The sequence below is a fragment of the Corythoichthys intestinalis genome, chromosome 21, assembly GCF_030265065.1.
Source record: "Corythoichthys intestinalis isolate RoL2023-P3 chromosome 21, ASM3026506v1, whole genome shotgun sequence".
Classification (NCBI taxonomy): Eukaryota; Metazoa; Chordata; class Actinopteri; order Syngnathiformes; family Syngnathidae; genus Corythoichthys; species Corythoichthys intestinalis.
Window position 1 is genome coordinate 23,748,983 of NC_080415.1, and position 19,880 is coordinate 23,768,862.

Sequence of the window (19,880 nt, forward strand, 5' to 3'; positions counted from 1 at the left end):
TGCAAAGGGGGCCAGATTTGGTGTGGTCAAAATGCGGGTGGCTACCTTGGCTGATTTACATAGAACAATATATTTAAACAAATTTTAGCAAGCCCTTCTGTGTGTCACATTTGCTTTATTATTATTTTTTAATTCATAATTTCAACAGTCTTGTCTTTGTGGCTTTCTCTTTCGACACTCAGACTCTTGCGAAGTACTGCTGCTGTGAAAAAATAAACTAGCTTCAAGTTGCTATAATTTCTCGCTGCGTATCTTCCCTGTAATGTTGTCGTACATGTCAGCGTGTCTTGTTTAGTAATATTGCGTCACATCGAACTCTTTGAAAACAGCGACTGTCTCTTGGCAAATGAGGCAGACACAGTTGTTGCGTGTTTTATTGAAATAGTCCAATATCCACCTATCATTGAAGCGTCGGCCATCGCAGTCAACTTTTTTTTTTTTTTTGGATTGTCGCCATTTTAGAAATCACACAGGGTAATGTTGCTTAGAGTGCTGCTCTTAAAGTTTTTCAAACTTTCGTGAGAATAGGCTGATTTGGTGTGGACAAGATAGTTGTAGATATCAGGGTAGCAGATGTCAGGCAGAGAGGGCGAAGACAGCAGGTCTGGCGAATGGATAGACTGAAGCTTTTCCACATAAAGCCTTTTATGCAACGCATCCAATGAGTTTACAGCGTCTGAAAGCACCGGGGCTTCCATGAATTGCTCTATAAACTGAACGACTAATTGAAACCATTGAGAATAGGGCTAAACAGAGACGGACAATATGGCGGCCGGATACAGCGACACGTCATTCTGTGACGTTGGTGAGTAGGGTCTATAGAGTCTGGCGACCAATGAGCAGATCAAATTTCCATGGCGGAGCAAGCCACAGCAAACAGACAGCGGAGTGGACCAATCAGCGACGGGCAGATGTGACGTTGGTAAAGCAACAACTCGCGCGGCGCGAGCGGAGAACGGAGATGTTTATCTAACATGGCTAGCGTGAGACAGCTTGTTGTCAATGACTTGTGTCTATGTGTTTTTGTTCATTTATAACTAATTTTACCGTGGATTGGAACATATTCTCGGCTCTCCTTTTCGTCATCTGCGTTGTTGTGGAGACGACTTGGATCATTTCGTACTGGCTCGAAAGGCCGTTAAGTGTTTGAAAATACAGGGAGAACAGTCTGGCTGTGCCAGGAAAATATATAAGTACTGTATGTACAAATTAGGGCTGTCAAACGATTAAAATTTTTAATCGAGTTAATTACAGCTTAAAAATAATTAATCACAATTAATCAAAATTAATCGCAAATCAAACCATCTATAAAATATGCCATATTTTTCTGTAAATTATTGTTGGAATGGAAAGATAAGACACAAGATGGATATATACATTCAACATACGTTACATAGGGACTGTATTTGTTTATTATAACAATAAATCAACAAGATGGCATTAACATTATTAACATTCCGTAAAAGCTATCCATGGATAGAAAGACTTGTGGTTCTTAAAAGATAAATGTTAGTACAAGTTATAGAAATTTTATATTAAAACCCCTCTTAATGTTTTCGTTTTAATAAAAGTTGTAAAAATTTCAATCAAAAAATAAACTAGTAGCCCGCCATTGTTGATGTCAATAATTACTTACACAATGCTCATGGGTACTGAAGCCTATAAAATCAGTCGCACCCAAGCACCATCAGAGGGCGGCAAAACTCCATAAAACACAATTAACATGTGGGCATTTCACTGTACTGTCATTTAAATCTGTCTGAGCGGGGCATGTGCGTTAATTGCATCAAATATTTTAACGTGATTAATTTAAAAAATTAATTACCGCCCGTTAAAGCGATAATTTTGACAGCCCTAGTACAAATATAAACTAAAGTAAAAAATTAGTTTGAAAATTCAATGTGCTTCACATTCAGATGGCCAAATTTGAATTTGGTTTGGTTTGTTGGTGGGTTGGTGGGTTGGTTGGTTGGTTGGTTGGTTGGTTGGTTGGTTGGTTGGTTGGTTGGTTGGTTGGTTGGTTGGTTGGTTGGTTGGTTGGTTGGTTGGTTGGTTGGTTGGTTGGTTGGATGGTTGGTTGGTTGGTTGGTTGGATGGTTGGATGGTTGGATGGTTGGATTGGTGGGTGGATAGTTGGGTAGGCACATAGGTTGGTGGATGGGTGGGTGGACAGATAGGTAGACGGATCGTAAACAGATGGATAGATAGATAGATGGATGGATGGATAGATGGATGGTGGATCGATGGTAGATGGATGGATGGATGGATCGATAGTAGATGGATGGATAGATAAATGGATGGTGGATGGATGGGTGGGTGGGTGGACAGATGGCTAGACGGATGGTAGACCTATGGTAAACAGATGGATGGATTGATAAATGGATGGATGGGAGATGGATGGATAGATCGATGGACAGACAGGCAGGCAGCCAGCCAGCCAGCCACAGACAGACAGACAGACAGACAGACAGACAGACAGACAGACAGACAGACAGACAGACAGACAGACAGACAGACAGACAGACAGACAGACAGACAGACAGACAGACAGACAGACAGACAGACAGAGACAGACAGTCTTGATTTGTCATTTTGGTGTAGTTTTATATTTTTCATTATCATGTATTGATTCTTTTTCGTTAATTTTTCCCCTGTAAGCAATTTAGATTTAATTCGTTTATAGATAGGATTTACTTTGTATTCATTAGTTTTGTCTTGAAACAATTAGCTTTAATTGATTAAAAATTTTTTTTTTTTTAAATCATAGTTTTTCATAGTTTAGGTTATTTGACAGGCGCAAGATTAAAATAGAATTCAACAACATTTAACATAAGAAAACATTTCAAGAACGTATTCAGCCATTGAATTCGGTCATTTTCTGGGGATAAAATATGAAAAAGGGATCTGTGTTGGTTTTGTACACACACAATATAGTTTCAGTCAATTATGGTTTTCACTATTTCAGTTAAAGATTTTTTTCCCCAATTTCGTATGTTTTTATTAATGATGATAACCTCTTCAGGTACTTTATAGGAAAAGGAGTCGATCGCAGGTAAGAAAGATTTCCTGCCGGCCAATCTGCAATTTTGGAACATGTGATACCTGTCCTTTTTGAGCAATCGCTATTGAAATATTGAGTGAATAAAGCATGTTTTACAAACAATTACTTGTTTTGTTTTACATTAAAATGCGGTTTCCACGGCACATCTAGTTAAGCACTTTGATCATTCGCCTATCACAGTCAAAACGAATTGGACGTCTATCGCCGTCAATGGCAGCCAAAGAGTTCATCTTCCACTCGGTGGTGTTTCATTCAGATTATTATGGATTACTCCGGTGTTATGTAACCGCCACCAGCAACTCCTCTCCATCCAAATAAAAATAGATGGAAAATGTCAAATTTTTCTGGGAATGTTAGTCAATATTTACACATTCACGTAGTCATGTAAATGTTTGGGAATATTTGCGTGCATGTTTGCATGTGTACTGGAACAGGGGATATTGTCGATGTTCCAGCTGCAGCCGTCGCACGCACTCTATAAATAACTCGGTACACACATACTGCATGACCTCTGTGTGGAGAGATGTAATCAGATTACAGGAGTCTTTTATTCAGTTACTTTGGGAAGAAAGAACAAATCCCTTTCACAGTTGCCAACACACACACACACATTGATTGTCTCGATGACATAACAGTGAGGGCGTGAGTGTATCTGTGTGTGTGTCAACATTACTACAATGAATGGATCTTCTGGTGATTAAAGTTGACCCCGATTGGTGTGTTTTTGTGTCTTCTTGAGTTTTCTGATTGGCTGCAGCACAGTCCCGCTTGTTGATCTTCCCTGTTTGCAATCATACTTATGGCAGTTTCCATAGCAACAACAAGCCCTTCCATCTTCATCTTCTAGGAATAAAAGGCACACACACAAAAACGAATTTCAATGAAAAGACTTAAAGCTATAGGGAAGGACGAAACTGCAAAATATAATCCGAGATTAAAAAAAAAAAAAATTAAGTGAAGGAAGATGACGAAAACCAAAGTATTAAACAACAGTTAGTAAAAAAAAATTGATGGATTTTAAAAATAAGTAGTAGGGAAAAAAATAAAATAAAAACACAGATAAAAAAAATATGAGGAAGAATGTAATGAAGACACAAAAAAGGAACAGAACAATTTTTTAAATACATTTAAAGCAGAAAGGAAACAACAAAAATAAGAGCAAATATGGGAAAGACTTAAAGGCACCAAAAATGCAAAAAAACCCTCCAAATACGATTAAAAAAAAAAAAAAAAGTTAGTAAAAAGACTAAAAATGTACAAATTAAATGGGTAAAATCAGCAATTAAAAAGTATCGAAAACAGAATGTCACAGAAATGCCCAAAAGGACAGAAACATTTAACAACAACAAACGAAAATGAGGAAAAAAGACAGAAAAATTAAACTCTAAAATATCAAAAACACATTAAAAACAGTGCAGAAAAAAAAAGTCAATTTTTACCCAATTCCAATATATCAATTTGTGAACTTACAACAGTACTTCTAAAATAATGGGGCAGGGCGATCCCGGGGGAAGTACATGTGACCTCGGGGAACATACTTTTTTTGCCGTACTAGAATAAAGTGTAATTGCACATCCACTCAGTGGGTTTCAGTGGCACTCTCATTTTACTGCGCGCAGTATTTTTGAACCAAACAAGAGCACACAGCAAAGGGCACTGAAGATATGAAGAGCTAATATATATAAATATGACAAAGAGTATGTGGCATTTGATTTTTGGCTTTGACTTTTAATACAGTGAGAGACAAAGAAAGACCAATCTTTTTACTGTGTTTGAAAATGTTTGCATCAGACAGCAGGAAACCAAATTAATTGAGACGTCACTTAAAAAGACATTTGACCTAAAGCTGCAGCTATCGATTATTTTTGTAGTCGATTAATCTATCAACAAGTTATTTTGAATAATCAAGTAATCAGGTTAGGAACATTAAATGCGTTGCTGAATAAATTTTAGGAGATGTAAAACAAAGGCTAGCTAAGATTGCACTTTCGAAAGAGCATTAAACATCAATACAAAATAAAATTCCCGAGTGTTTCTTCAAACTAGAATTGCACCTTCATTTGAAAATAAATTAAAATACCTGACCTTAGCTTCAAATGGTATAAAAAAAATGAGGATCAAAGTACAACATAAGAACAATTGGCTAACTTGCATTGCAAACGTCCGCTAGCTTAAATGCTATAAACCACTAACTATTTTTTTTCTCTACAATGCTCTTAACAAATCTTTCAAACATATATTCCCACAAAAAATGGCTCAATATACCAATAAACTAAATTACGAATGCATAAAAAAACATTAGCTCAAATAAAAACTTCCTTATGTTGGTCTTAAGAGGGCGCATGCTATGCTCCATGCTATGTTAAATTAGTTATGTCATATTCACTGTTGCCACTAGAGGGCAGTGTACACTAAATGCAAACACTTTAAAAAATAACCATTACAACAGCACTTGAAGCTGCAAAATTTGATTCGAAGCTTTTTTCTAATCGAATTACTCGAGTTAATCGATTAATCGTTGCAGCACTAATTAGACCCCAATAACATTTATAAACCGCTTGACTTTTTTTCAGCGAAAAGTGCCAAATATTGCCAACAATTGTCCCGTTTTGTCAGTGTTACATCAGTAAACTAATGACCGTTATAACGAGCACTGTTAACATCATATAAAGTGGCATACCAAGTTGCTCAGTGCAAAAAAACCCCACATCATAGCAAAGGAGCTAATACTGCCTGCAGCAAAAATAAAAATTGTCCCTCTGTCCAATGACACTGTCGTTTTTGTTTTATTATTGTTTTTTTTTTTGGGGGGGGGGGTCCAAATTGTTTGGCATATTGTCCTCATGAGTTATTGTTCCTAATCAATTTGAACTTATTACTATTCATTAATTTTTTTAGATGTTATTTAACAAAATGTAGTTTGAGTGTATTTTTACTTTGTATGTGACTTTCTTTTTTGTAAATTCAGGCAAATTGATGCGCTTTAAGTCTTTTCTGTTACAAAGAAAACAATGTTAATAAAGGTATACTTTATTGTAAATTGATATATATGACTTTTTTTCTTTTAATATTAAAAAGGACATAATGTTATGCAGTGGTGCACTCATAATAATTTTATAGACCAAAGATACTATTTACAGTGACGGGAGAAAGTTGGTGGGGCTCGAAACGTTTACGTCTTGCTCGGGGGGACATGACAGAAAAGAACTGAAAAGCATTGCCTTACTACAAGACGCTGCTACATTTGTTTTTGCTGCTTGTCGTTTGCGGCCTCCAAGGGCGTCGGCGTTTCAGTCGTCACGGCAACAGCCGGCTGCACGCTCCAGGAGGTGGTCTGTGTCACGTGGCTTTCAAAATACAAACAAAGAGAAGAGATGACATATTGTCATGGTAACGACGGCTGATGACGCATGATGTCACGTACGTACTTGATGAAGTATTTGACGCCATCGTCTGTGTATGCCTCCTCCCATCCGTAAGGAAGAACTGCCGCAAATACACATGAGTATATTATTATGTCATTGATTATTTTTAAAACATATACCTGTTATATAACTGGTGAAGAAGTCTTAACAATATCTGAATTCTGATTTCTTCACTGATAATAGTGATTTGAATGAGGCGTGCCTCAAGGATCTTTACTGGAACCCTTGACAAACTTTTTTTTCAATCAACCTGTCATAAACATGTAATTTATATAGAATTAAATACTGTATGTTCAATGTATTTATTCAGAATTAGTACTGGAAAGAGATACATATTAGACATGTTTAATTGAAAAAAAGTAATTAAAATATTAAAAAACTTTTATGCATATATATATATATATATATATTTAATAAATAGTGATTTGAATGAGGCCTGCCTCAAGGATCTTTACCGGAACCCTTGACAAACTTTTTTTTCAATCAGCCTGTCATAAACATCTAATATAGAATTAAATACTGTGTGTTCAATGTATTTATTCAGAATTAGCACTGGAAAGAGATACATATTAGACATGTTTAATTGAAAAAAAGTAATTAAAAAATTAAAAAAACTTTTATGCATATATATATATTTTATGCATATATATATATATATATATATATATATATATATATATATATATATATATAAATAAATGGTTTTTAAGCACTTAAAATGTAATAATTGTGATAAGTTTCAAACATGTTACTGTCCCACCGAATTATTTGTAAACAAGAATAAAGTAGAAAAATGCTTGTCTTTATTAAATGCTTCATTGAGTCCACTCAAATCCACTCAAGCTGCTCACTTACACACAATGAGTTGCCACAGCAAGTGTTTAACAAGTTAAATGATGATTGACGCATGCGGTGCTTTGACGTTTCGGTTTCTAGGAATTTCTGGCAAGATCAAACATTAACGTCTGTCAATCATCCTTAACTTTACTAAGCAACTCCAGTCTACTGCCTGACCAAGAGAAGGAGCAGGAAAGACTGTGTGATCGGATCGGGACAGCTCATCTGTATTATTATTATTATTATTTTTTTTTTATTTAAAAAGAAAAATCTGCGGTGGACTGAGAGCGCGAAGTAGCGAGGGATCACTGTATTCAATAAGATAACAATTAAATTGATGTAATTTTTAAATCAAATTAGGCAAGGCAGAAAGACACAACAAGACATAAGAGAGAGTAAGAGGTTACAATAAAACACAACACAGTTCAATAAATTAATAAGTTAAAAGTTAGTGGTTACAGGACTGCTTTACTTTGAACCACTGCTTGAGGTGATTTTTAAAGATTTGTAATGAAGGACACTCCCTGATGGCGAGTGGTAGACTGTTACAGATCTTAATGGCTTTTACAGAGATAGTTTTGACCAACGGCTGTTTTAAAAAAAAAAAAAAAAAAATTTTTAATTCAGACATGTGAGGTGGGGCGATTCCATGTAATACCTTGTACAACAGACAAGCCATTTTAATAAAAAAAAACAACATTTCTTAAGTCTCAATAAATTGTACTTAAAAAAAGTTACAAATATTGAATAACAGTTTTTCTGGGAAAGACCATTAACGATTTTTTTATAGAGCAATTATGTCATGTGGAGGCGGCATGGGCATGGAGGACCCAAATGCAGGGAAAAGGGGAGGTGGGGTAAGGTGATAATCAACTCAAAAATGTTTCTATAATCGTTCACAAACAAAAACACCCAAGTACAAACAAAAAGACTGGGAATCAAAAATGCAAGGTTAAAAAAGAAAGCAGGAGTAGTAACGAAAACTGGATCAAAACTTAATCAAAACAGAGCTTGGACAGGATATCGACATAGGGTAGACACTTGAATAGACACTCGGAAAAACAATGACTGAACAAGAACAGACAGCACATGGGAACTTAAATACACACATGGAATAACGAGACAATGAGGCACAGGTGGTTGATACAAGAGGCAGTGGATTGGTCAAGACACAAGGAACAGACCACAACAGGTGAAATCAATGGGTAATCACATGGAAAAGAAATACTAGGGCAAAATCTTAACAAAACTCAACTCGAGCCATGACAGATTCATGGTATTGCATGTATTTACATCTGCTAATTGCCAACATGTAATGACATTTGTGGCAATTAATGCAATTTTTTTTAATGTGGCTCTTAAAAGACATGAATTCAGAGACAATTTGTAGTTCCTTGTTGTTGTTTGATGTCCAAAGGTCGCTTTGTGAACATCATACAAACAGTTTTACTTGTGTTTAGTACAGTGGTTCTTAACCTGGGTTCGATTGAACGGTGGGTAAATCCAATGGGTTCCGCAAAGATTAAGAATACACAGGACTCCATTTTCATACTCTGACTAAAGGCAAAGTGTCTTTTTAGACTAGGTTTTGGACTGGTTTGCCCCAAATTTAAAGGCTTTATTCAATTTCTTTCGACTGCTAGCCCTCTAGCTAATGGAAACAGAAACTGGTTTGCTCAGTGGAAGGTTGACACTTGGTATGGTAAAAATATAACAGACCTACAGGCAGCGTAAACTGTTCAGATAATTAAAAAAAAAAAAAAAGTGTCATTTTACACCATGAAAATATGTGATGTAAAGATTTGACAATAAAAAGAGAATGAATACATGAAAACAAAAAAGGAACAGTATGTAATGAACCGAGTTTCACTTTTATTGAAACTCAGTTCATTACACACTGAAAAATTACACATAATTAATTGCGTCAAATATTTTAATGTGATTAATTACCGCCCGTTAACGCGATAAATTTGACAGCCCTAAAAAAAAACCTAAAGGAAACAGTTACACTAAGACAAAAATAATCAAATGTGGAAAAATAAGAGAAGCTAGGAAAATAAAAATTAAACATAAAATACGATAGAATAGAAATAGCATCGATGTTAACACAAACATTTAAAACAGACAAAAACAAAAGCCAAAAATTCGCAATTCAAATAATACACCAAGTTATGATGTCATGATCATCAATGTCATGACCTGATAGTGGTTTAATGTCAACATGTCATTATTACTCTGCCCCCATCATGTCTAAGTGCACCAGTGTGATTTGAGTTCCTGCTGGTGTCAGCTAAAAAAAAAAGTGTTTCTCTCCTCTTGAATCTGAAAATTCGAGACCACCCGCCTGCCTGTCATCCCATCAAGTCAAACAAAGACAAGAGGTTATGAAGATGAAGATGACGTAGCTCTTTGGTGAGGCCCACAATGCAAAGCACCAAATGTCAGGATCCATTTCGCCCTGCGACTTTAACAACCTCGGCGCCACCAGGCACCGGGGTGTCGGCGGTGGCGCTAAAACACTCACCAGACATCACGACGTGTAACGCCTCATCACACACCACATATGGAAAACACGTGTATACAACAGTTAATAAGGCAATGTGACAAACTTTAATAACAAAATTGTTCAAAATCTGGCATAAAATGACAAAATGTGGGTTTTTTAGTTGTCAAATTGGAGCAAAAATTTTGAAAGAAAAAAAACTAAATACAAACACGTAATTATGTGACCCAAGACAAAAAGCATTGAAACACAAGACAAAAAAGCAGCAGCATGTCAAAAATTAAGGTAAAAAAGGTAAAGGTAATAAAACATAAATAAAACATACATAATACGTAATATGACAAAATAATTTCCCCCCCAAAAGTACAAAAGCTAACAAAGGTTTTTTTCAACTAATCAAACTACTAGAGACAAAAGTAAAAAAAAAGAAAAAAAGAAAAAGAAAATTAAACACTATAAACAAATGCAAAGAACATAATATAGACAAGATTCTGAGGTACTTCCACTTTACTTCCGCATTTCTGCTCGCGACTTCCGTTTTACACTTTCTCTAACCAAAACAACAGTAAACTGGAAAATCCCTCAAAAAAGACAAATTTGGACATACCGTATTCATCTGCCATCATCATGAAATTGGAGGACAACATGTTCATGAAGGCAGATGTGTAACTAAGCCCTTGCCACCACAAAGTCCAAGTATTTATGTAGCCACGTTGCTGCGTGTAATAGAAGATACGTTCTTCCCATCCCTGCGTTTTCATGTGTCCAGTGCTCCAAAATGACCAAAAGCTAAAATCTTGCGCATGAAACGACTTGTTGTCTTTGATATTGTTATTACGATGATGACTAATTACCATGATGATATTTACTACAACTACTGTACTGCTGTAGCTGCAACACATGCTATTTGCTGGTATCCTGTTGCTAATCAGTACGTGTAGGATAGCACAATTTTGTTCAATTTGACTACAATTCTGTGTTTTTCGTCACAAATGAGACATCATTAGCTTTGCTAAAACTAGTTATACAACGATAAAGAAATAGAAAACATTCATCTACTAAAGGTCATACATGGGCTTCTTACCAGTGCTTAATTTGTAAATCATGAGGTGACGGAACGCAAAGTACATATGACAGCGCAGGGATGACGAGACGGGCACAGGTCCCGGAACATACGCAGAAAATGGTGCTGAAAACAACATGCAAATGCCCACTTGCCATGCTCTGGGACTTACAAGCCTCAATTTCAAATAATATCCATAGTATAATTGTTATGACTACAATTTATTATTATTTAGGCTATAACCTGCACAGCACGGGCGATTGCCCACATAACCACAGGTAGGACTTACAGTAATGTACAGTCTAATTTGTAAAGCATTAAAAAAATCAGATTACAATAAATAACATAAACCCATTCTTTTGCGATTTTCATCCCCCCGTCTTCTATGGCACCAAAGTTCCCACCGCCTTACAAATTGTGCAGCCCAAACCCGAATTTCCCATAAGCGTACCGGCCTGTTGGTCCGACTGTTGGTGGTCCACCTGACTGACTGCTGGCGCTGTAGCTGGCCCCCACTCCAAGTGGCGCTGAACCTGATCAGCTGCTGCCACGGTAGCAGCCTCCTGCCCCGGCTTGGCTGGCTGTCCGTGAACCTGGCTAGCTGCTGCAGCGCTAGCCTCCTGCTTCACCCCATTAGCATGATCGCTGCAGCTGCCCTCATCGCCGGTTGTTGCTTTTCTGACTCGTTTTGAACCATCTTCCTTCTTTTTGAAAAGAGACAGTAAATGCAACTCTCTTTTCGGCATGTTGAAATACCGTTTGATCCTGGGTGCTTGCTCCTCAGATGCCGCAAATTTCATTTTTTTTGTTTTTTTTTTGTTTTTGTTTTTGTGTCAGGGGCATGATTTGTTGGTCCAGCTTTTCAGTGCATCAACAAATTTCCGACTCTTTCAAATGACTTTAATTTTTTACAAACAAAATGCAATTCTTGGGATTTTTTTCTGTAAATTAATTTATTATGATTTTATTTTATACATTTTTTAAAAACGTTTTTATATTATTATTATTTTCTATACACGAGAGGTGCCGGATCTGCCTAAATAAGTTCCGGAACACAGGGAGGCCAAAATCAAGAGGTGCCGGATGTTGTTCCGGCAGGATCCGGCACAAATTAACCCCTGCTTCTTACTCTAAATGGACTCTACTTTGATGATGGAAGGCTGAACTTATGATCCACCTTTGTTAATATTTTTCTAATAATTCTATAAATTGTGATTTATTGACCTGTTTTGCACATGCACCAATCGTTTTAAATAAAACAAGAAATGGAATCATGTTGTCCAAAAGTTTTATTGCGATCAATATCTGCAATAAAAAAAGTATGACATACTATTTGTGTTTGTATGTACAGTACATGTGTGATGAGCTCATTATACCATAACTATAATCTAACCAGATGATAACTCATTCACTCCCAGCCATTTTTACCGGAGCAAGGCCCTTCGCTCCCGGCCGTTTTACTGGATTTTGACTGATTTTGCAAGGCTCACAGAAAATTCTGTTCTATTGCTATATAAACATGGAACCCACCAAAAGAAAGATTAGACTCTCTTCTTTCAGCAGAAAAAAAGTTGGTTCAAATCTTTTTCCATTCTTTGGACATCAGCATTAGAAAATAGCAATTTTTGAGCAATTTTCCAATTTCTGATGAAAAAACTGAGAAATTGAGCTATTTGTGAAAGCATACATTTCAAACTTAACTTTAACTTATACACAGCTATTTTTTTTTTTTTTTTACTTTAGTTACATCCCAAACATCTGAATAATGTTTTCCTTGAACAAAATAAGATAAACAACAAGACAAATACAGCTTTTGATAGCAAAGTAACAATTTATTTACACATAACTAACTGAAAGATAAAGCTGTTCTGGCCGCGACAGCCGGTTAAACTTTTCCCTCATCGCTGTCTGTCTCATAAAGATGAATTTTTTTGAGTCTCTGCGGGCTCTGCTTGCGAGCAGCACGGAGTCAAAGGCATTGTCCGCTGCACTAGTGGTCCTGGTCGTTCTGCTCGGTCGTCCAGCGCCTGGCATCCCGGGCGTCCTACCGGTTGTACTGCTCGGTCGTCCTGGTATCCATTCGGTCGTCTTCCGCCGGCGCCCGGCTGTGCGGCTTGTCCGTTCGTTGCCGTTGAATTGGGTTGCAGGTCTTACTAAATGCGCTACTGCCCTCCAGTGGCCAGTTTTATTGCTTTGAAAATGGATTTTCAGCTTTGTTCTTTGGAGCTAAATTGAATAACGACCCAGAGATATCATTTTTAAAAAAAACAACAAAAAAAACATAAAAGACGTATAAATACGTCTTTGGGACACTGAAACAATTAAAAATAGAACGTATTTATACGTTTTTGGGAGCAAATGAGGTAACTACAAAATCCGTGTCAGCCCTTCTGTATTCGGCAACTGTAATATTACTTGTAATTTTGCCTCATTTTGGTCACTCAAGTAGCCGGCTATCAATCTACACCTGAAGTTAACACAGGCTGCACAGATTGTTAGAATTTTGTCCACGAACAAGTGATAAGAACAAACGCACAACAAAGAAAGTCCTGAAGCTTCATCTACATCGTGCTGAATCCATTTTTGGAGATTCTATGGATTCCTCTGGTTTGATTTTGCGGTTTTAACTTGGTCTACACACTGCTTACTTCAACCGTACTTCGCTGCGGAAGTTTATTGCAGAAAACGTCAAAGATGGCGCCGCTCATGTTTCGCTCAGGAAACTTGTCTATACTTCACAAAAATGTGGGGGGAAAAGTATTTCACAAATATGGAACAAAATGATGAATGCAAAAAAAAAAGCTAAGAACGAAACGTAAATAGATTTTATTTAAACTGACAAAAATATATAAAAATCAAATAGGGGGATCAAGACATGACAAAAAAAATGTAGACAGAGTCCGAAGACGTTAAGGACAAGACTTTATTAAGTACTTTCCATTTCACAAACATAATTAGACAAATTTCTTGATTAGATAGAACTTTGGCAGCAGAAAAAGAAAACATCTAACAAAAACGGGGACAGAAGCTCCCAATTCAAACAAAAAATGATGGACAAAAAACAAACAAGAAAAACAACCATGCTAAAGCCTCCAAAAATGTGTCGTAAATTGTTTAAAAAAAAAAAAAAAAAAAAAAAAAAAAAACTTAAAGCCTAACACTAAAATGCCCAAAAATATGCTAAAAAACTGCCACAAAAGTACAAGTTGTCATCATTTGCTGACGATTTAAACACATAAATCAGCAAAAGTGTCAACTTTATTGACACGTTTGGGCTTGACAAAAATCCTTCTAAGAAAACAATATTGACAGCAGCAGCTTGAACAAAAACTCCATCTTTACATACGTGTGTGCGAGTCCAGGCAGCTATTGGTATCCTAGCAACAAGTGAAGCGATGAAAAGCAGACGGAGGTGACTGGAAGGAAAACTCTCCTGCATCTACATGACCTACTTTCTTTCTTTCTGTCCCTTTTCATCTAATCATCATCATCCTCATGCTGTTGTGTGTGTGATTAGGTAAGAGTGACCTTCTGCTTAAAGCTTACAAGTGGCTGAAATTGTGGCTCCAAAGACTTCTGCTGAGGCCTAAATTTCCACCGTAGTCATCATTTTTTGTTCTGTTACTACACACAAAGACAATGTATTTTCTATCCAATTATCATATTGCATAATTGCTGAATTGACTTGCAAACACTCAATTTAACAAAAAACACAATTTCCCCCATTTTACTAAATAAATGGGTAATAAATTATGATTAAATTAACTAAATACATTGTAAAATTGAGAATGAATTAATATTAAAATAAATGTATTAGTAATATAAACTATTCTATATATAAAAACCCTATAATTTGATGATTAATTAATTTCTATGTATATACAGCAATGACACATTTATTGTAAACACAAGACATTTAGTTACATTATACCCCTCCCTAGTTTTATTGTTTAATGGTTAATCAATTACAATACCGTAATTTTCGGACTATAAGCCGCTACATTTCCCCCCTCATTGTAAATCCTGTAGCTGATAGTCCAGTACGGCTTATTTGTTGATTTATTTGGGTTAATAGGTAACGCTGTATTTGACAGTGATGTCATAAGACTGTCATAAGACCGTCATGATTATGACATGACACTATCTTAGGCATTACTAAATGCTTATTGACATATGTCAATAAGTGTAATCCTGCAAATTATGGCACTAACTCAAGGGCGTAGGTTTGCATAGGAACGGTAGGGACATAACACTACCAACTTTTCAGGATGCGCAAATTATCCCCACCAACTTTTAAGCAACCTTATTTGCATTATATAATGACTTCAGTTATATAGGTCATTTAGATTGTCTTCCTATATGTTGTAAGGATAGGATTTATCCTACGATTATTAAGTGAATTACAGTACTTTCATTATGTTCAGACTTCCACTGACCCATTTTCACTCGCTGAATGTGCCAGTCCATTTTTTCCCCTCAAACATACGTTTGATTGGCTGATGACTCCACCCCCCCCTCCTCCAGACACATACACCCATTCACAGCCCGACAGAAATACAACATGCTGCCTCCCCTGCCCCCTTCAACGACGAGGGATATTCGAAGTTATTTTCCGCCAGCAGCTGCCACTGTAATGTAAAAAGACATCAATGTTGTGGAAGTGGGTAACACTCCACTAATTTTGCTACTGCTACAGCGCTTCAAGTCAATTTTACTCACTGAGATTTCTTGAAATAAGAAAAACAGCTAGCTGAAAATAAGCTTAACTTATTTTAAGCAAAAAGTTTGTATATTTCATCTTAAAAGAAAAACCTGTTTGTCATAAACGTTCTTAATTCAAGAATATAGTTCAAAACATTATTTGAAATAATTTTTTTCTTGATGTAGGTGAAAAATTACCAACTTTTAGAAGTATGGGCTCAATACGAATATTTACTTAAAATGGAAGAATCTGATGCATTAATCTGTTAACTAGCCTTTAACACTCAAAAAAAGATGGAGAAAATTATTTGACTGGATTTAACAAATATTATCAGATTAAGACGTTATAAATTTGCAGTGGGAAAGTTAATATAGGTCAACGCAGATTTATTTTGCATGAATCATTTAGCCTTTCAATTAATTAGTTTCATATTTGTGAGAAATGCAGCCCTGACCCCCATTCACCAAATATGTTTGGCCTTATTAATGTCCCATCCCCAGCAAAAAGTGTACATGCAGGTTATGCCTACCAATATTAAGACCAAACCTAAGCCCTTGCACTAACTCCATTCATGTCCAGCTCCGATCTTTTACATCCATTCAAAAGTGAGATAAATTGCCGGATTACATCATTTAACATCTGTTATAAGCATTCATTAATGCTTATGACAGTGTCATGTCATAAATATGATTGTCTTATGACAGTCTTATGGCACCACTGCTAAGTAAAGTGCTAGAAAGTACCATAACTAGCAATAAACGAAACAACTGGAACAGCAACTGAAGAAATAATTAGCACAGAACTGAATTTTGATAGGTATTTACAGCTGTAGCGCTGCAATGCATGCTAGGACGAATGTTGGATGACAACAGACGACAGCAGGTGACAGCAGAGATTGACTGCCTCCCCAAAGAGAGCAGTGATGGCCAAATGAAACCTCTTAAAGCACTGAAGCTTTGCAGCTGGATAATATCTTTTGGTGTAAATATCCCTTAATACAGTGAGGACAGCTGCAGTCCAGTGCAGCTTGTCTATTAACAAATGTCATTTTGTGTCTAATTTAGTGGATGGCGGCTTATAGTAAGGTGTGCCTTATAGTCCGAAAAATACGGTATTTTGGATATTTGGTCATAAGTAATGCTTCAAATTAATACATATTTTACAGATGTACATATTTCTAAATAAATGTAAACACAAAATATTGTGAATTCATTTGAATGTCACAAAATTCCATGCACTATTAACGTATAAAATAAAATATCAGAATTTTACACAATGTCACCAAATAGTAAATATACAGCATAGATATCACATTACTAATAGCAGCTTGATGTTGACAAACAGCGACTATTTGAATACAAATGCTGCAGCAACAAACAGACAAAACATAACAAAACTCACAGTTGTTTGATCTGAAAATTAACTGTTATTCCAGCTAACCTAGCTAAAATATAACAATACTCACAGTTGTTCGATCTGAAAATTATGTTATTTCAGCTAACCTAGCTTAGTTGTGTGTTATTGTTGGAATAAAGCATTAGAAAATGAGCTGTAAAGTTGAGATCTTTACATATTAAGTAACATTATTGTGAGATTAAAGCGACTATGAAGAAAATTTGGTTGCGACTCCATGAGTAGTCTGGGAGAAATGCACAGATGGAGTTTTGCTAGTGCATGCAGGTTGAAGACCACGCTTAGCGTCTACGGAGGTACAGAGGTATGAGGTGCTCCACGTCCTGCTCGCGGGGATCCACTAGAAGGTCAGTGCTGAAACATGGAGGACAGTCACTCACGACAAAGGTCGGCGTCCACAAGGGGGCGCATGCGGGGCTAAGGGAGAAGTTACAATTCGGAATTGGAAAGTTTTAAGCACTTATATACAGTATCAGCATTGGATTGGCAAAACTCGGTGATTATTTTCATATAATCGTCCAGCTCATAAATCGGTCAGGCCTAAGTCACAAAATACTGCTGTAGATTAAAGATTGAAGTTTAATTTTTAGCTAGCTTAAAAAGTTTTTAACCCCCCCCCCTGCCCCCAACCAAAAAAATTCAAAATCAGTACCTATTTTGTTGAATAATTTACAATTGGGGTTTCATCAACTAACATTTTTTCGATCTTTTTTCTTTAATGCCTATTGCGGGGCAAATTTCACAGCTCGGAAAAAAGTCAGTAACTTCAAGAGCGACACAATTACACGAAATAAAGCACAATTTAAAATCGGAAATTTTAAGCACTATCATGGGAAATCTAATGCATTCCGAGAAATCTATCAAGATTTATAAGACTTTAAGTCCTCGCGGTAATCCTGTTATACATATTAGGTTAATTAGGTCAAATCACTTTCCAATAAATTCAAGTCAGTACATTAAACATGCAAGATTTGTTTAGTTATATCCATAAAAATGACTTACTCTCCACTTCCAGGATGTTCCTGACGCTAGTACTCAATTCGTTAGCCTCCTTCGCCAAGGCCGCCGCCGTCCACGAGCTCTTCTTGTGTCGCGAGGGTCCGACTTGAGTCATCGCTTTCATGTCGGCACAACTACACGACAACAACCTCGGGTAAACGTTCAGATAAACAATAACAACACTGCATACAAGACAAAGAAGATGACAGTGAGAGATTCCATTTTGACTGGGAGGAGGCTGGCAGTGAATGATCTTGTTTCGGCCAAGTGAAAGTTTCTGAAGTAAGAGTTTATTCATAATATATTCAGTGTCATTGACAGAACTAGATCTCCAATACATTCCGACTGGAGTTGGCTCAGAGTGAATGACCATGTTTAAGCGGGAGTGAAAGTTTCTTATGTGAGACTTAATTCATTACTTGTTTACCGTATTTTCCCGACCATAGGTCGCACTGTATTAAAAGGCGCAGGCTCATTTTCTGGTGATATTTTTGTATTTAACACACACACAAGGCGCACTGCATTATTGGGCGCATGAAAAACCTACGTTAGCATGCACGCTAGCATGCACGCTAGCATTCAGGCTAGCATGCACGCTAGCATTCAGGCTAGCGTATTTTTTCTTTTTTTTTTCAAAGGGCAGCGGGAGCAAAACTGAGTTCAATTGCACTTTATTAAAGAATTTAACAAAGTACTCACATCAATCTTAATCCACAAATCCATCAAAGTCCTCATCTTCTGAATCTGAATTGAACAGCTGGGCTAGGTCTCTAGTAAACACGACAGCTAAACTTTTCCTTAAGCAGCGGCTTCCTCTTAAAAATTACCATAGGTGGCAGTTTCTTTTTGTTTCGCGTAGGGGATAGCCTTGAGTTTGAACTGGGCTTCGAAAGCGTGTCTCTTTGCAGTAGATGCCATTTTCGAGAGTCCTTCGCCAAACTAATGTTTAGCCTAACCATAGACTTCATAATGGTATTGACGGGTCGGATCGGTCATGCACTGCGCCTCGCATTCAAGTACGGGGCCACCCACATCAAGAGGAGCTATTCACAAACACACGCAAGCAGCGATCTAACGCCGGATTTCTGTTGAAAAAGTACGAAAGCTGTACCGCATACAAACAGGAAGGATTGTCTCAGGTGTGATTTGTTCGAGGATTCAAGGTGATTAGTATATTTTTCGTACCATGCATGCATTTTTAAACGTTGTGAAAAAAAAAATCAATGGGAGAAATTAGCCGCGAGTGCAATGGCATCATAGTTCGCAATATTCACATAAAATAAATGCTAACTGCACGTTTTTTTTTTTTTTTTTAACCAAGAATCGAGACTGTTTTACATCCATATCTATAAAGAATTCAGAAATTTAAGCATTTATTCACAAGAATTTTCACCGGAAAAGCTCTGTTTGCATAAGGCGACTGCTAGCTACATTCACTGACAGACTAGCATTGTACTTTGACATATTTACGTAAAATAAATGCTAACTGCATTTTTTTTCTTTTAACAAAGAATCGAGACTGTTTTACGTCCATATCTATAAATAATTCGGGGATGTAAGCATTTATTCACAAGAATTTTCAACGGAAAAGCTCTGTTTACATAAGGCGGCCACTAGCTACATTCACTAACAGACTAGCATTGTACTTTGACATATTTACTTAAAATAAATCTTAACTAGATGGTGTTTTTTCTTTTAACTAAGAATCAAAATTGTTTTACGTCCATATTTATAAAGAATTAAGGGATTTAAGCATTTATTCACAAGAACTTTTACCGGAAAAGCTCTGTTTACTTAAATCGGCCGCTAGCTACATTCACTAACAGACTAGCATCGTACTTTGGCATATTTACGTCAAGTAAATGCTAACTGCACGT

At 36.6% G+C, this 19,880-nt stretch overlaps 1 protein-coding gene across 5 annotated transcripts in view; it reads right to left on the reverse strand.

The window, feature by feature from the left end:
• Nucleotides 1-3,534: 3,534 nt before the first annotated feature.
• Nucleotides 3,535-19,880, reverse strand: part of stxbp4 (syntaxin binding protein 4) — a 68,541-nt gene continuing 52,195 nt past the window's right edge. For 2 of the 5 annotated variants that reach the window (XM_057826362.1, XM_057826361.1), the window contains exons 21-24: nucleotides 18,007-18,137; nucleotides 6,490-6,547; nucleotides 6,288-6,408; nucleotides 3,535-3,904 (exon numbers count right to left, since the gene is read on the reverse strand). In XM_057826362.1, the coding sequence (XP_057682345.1) occupies nucleotides 6,300-6,408; nucleotides 6,490-6,547; nucleotides 18,007-18,137 (298 nt within the window). In that variant the 3' untranslated portion in view covers nucleotides 3,535-3,904; nucleotides 6,288-6,299. Of the gene's footprint in view, nucleotides 3,905-6,287; nucleotides 6,409-6,489; nucleotides 6,548-13,432; nucleotides 17,422-18,006; nucleotides 18,138-19,880 lie in introns of those variants that run through there. The other 3 variants (XM_057826365.1, XM_057826363.1, XM_057826364.1) reach the window with 3 other exon arrangements.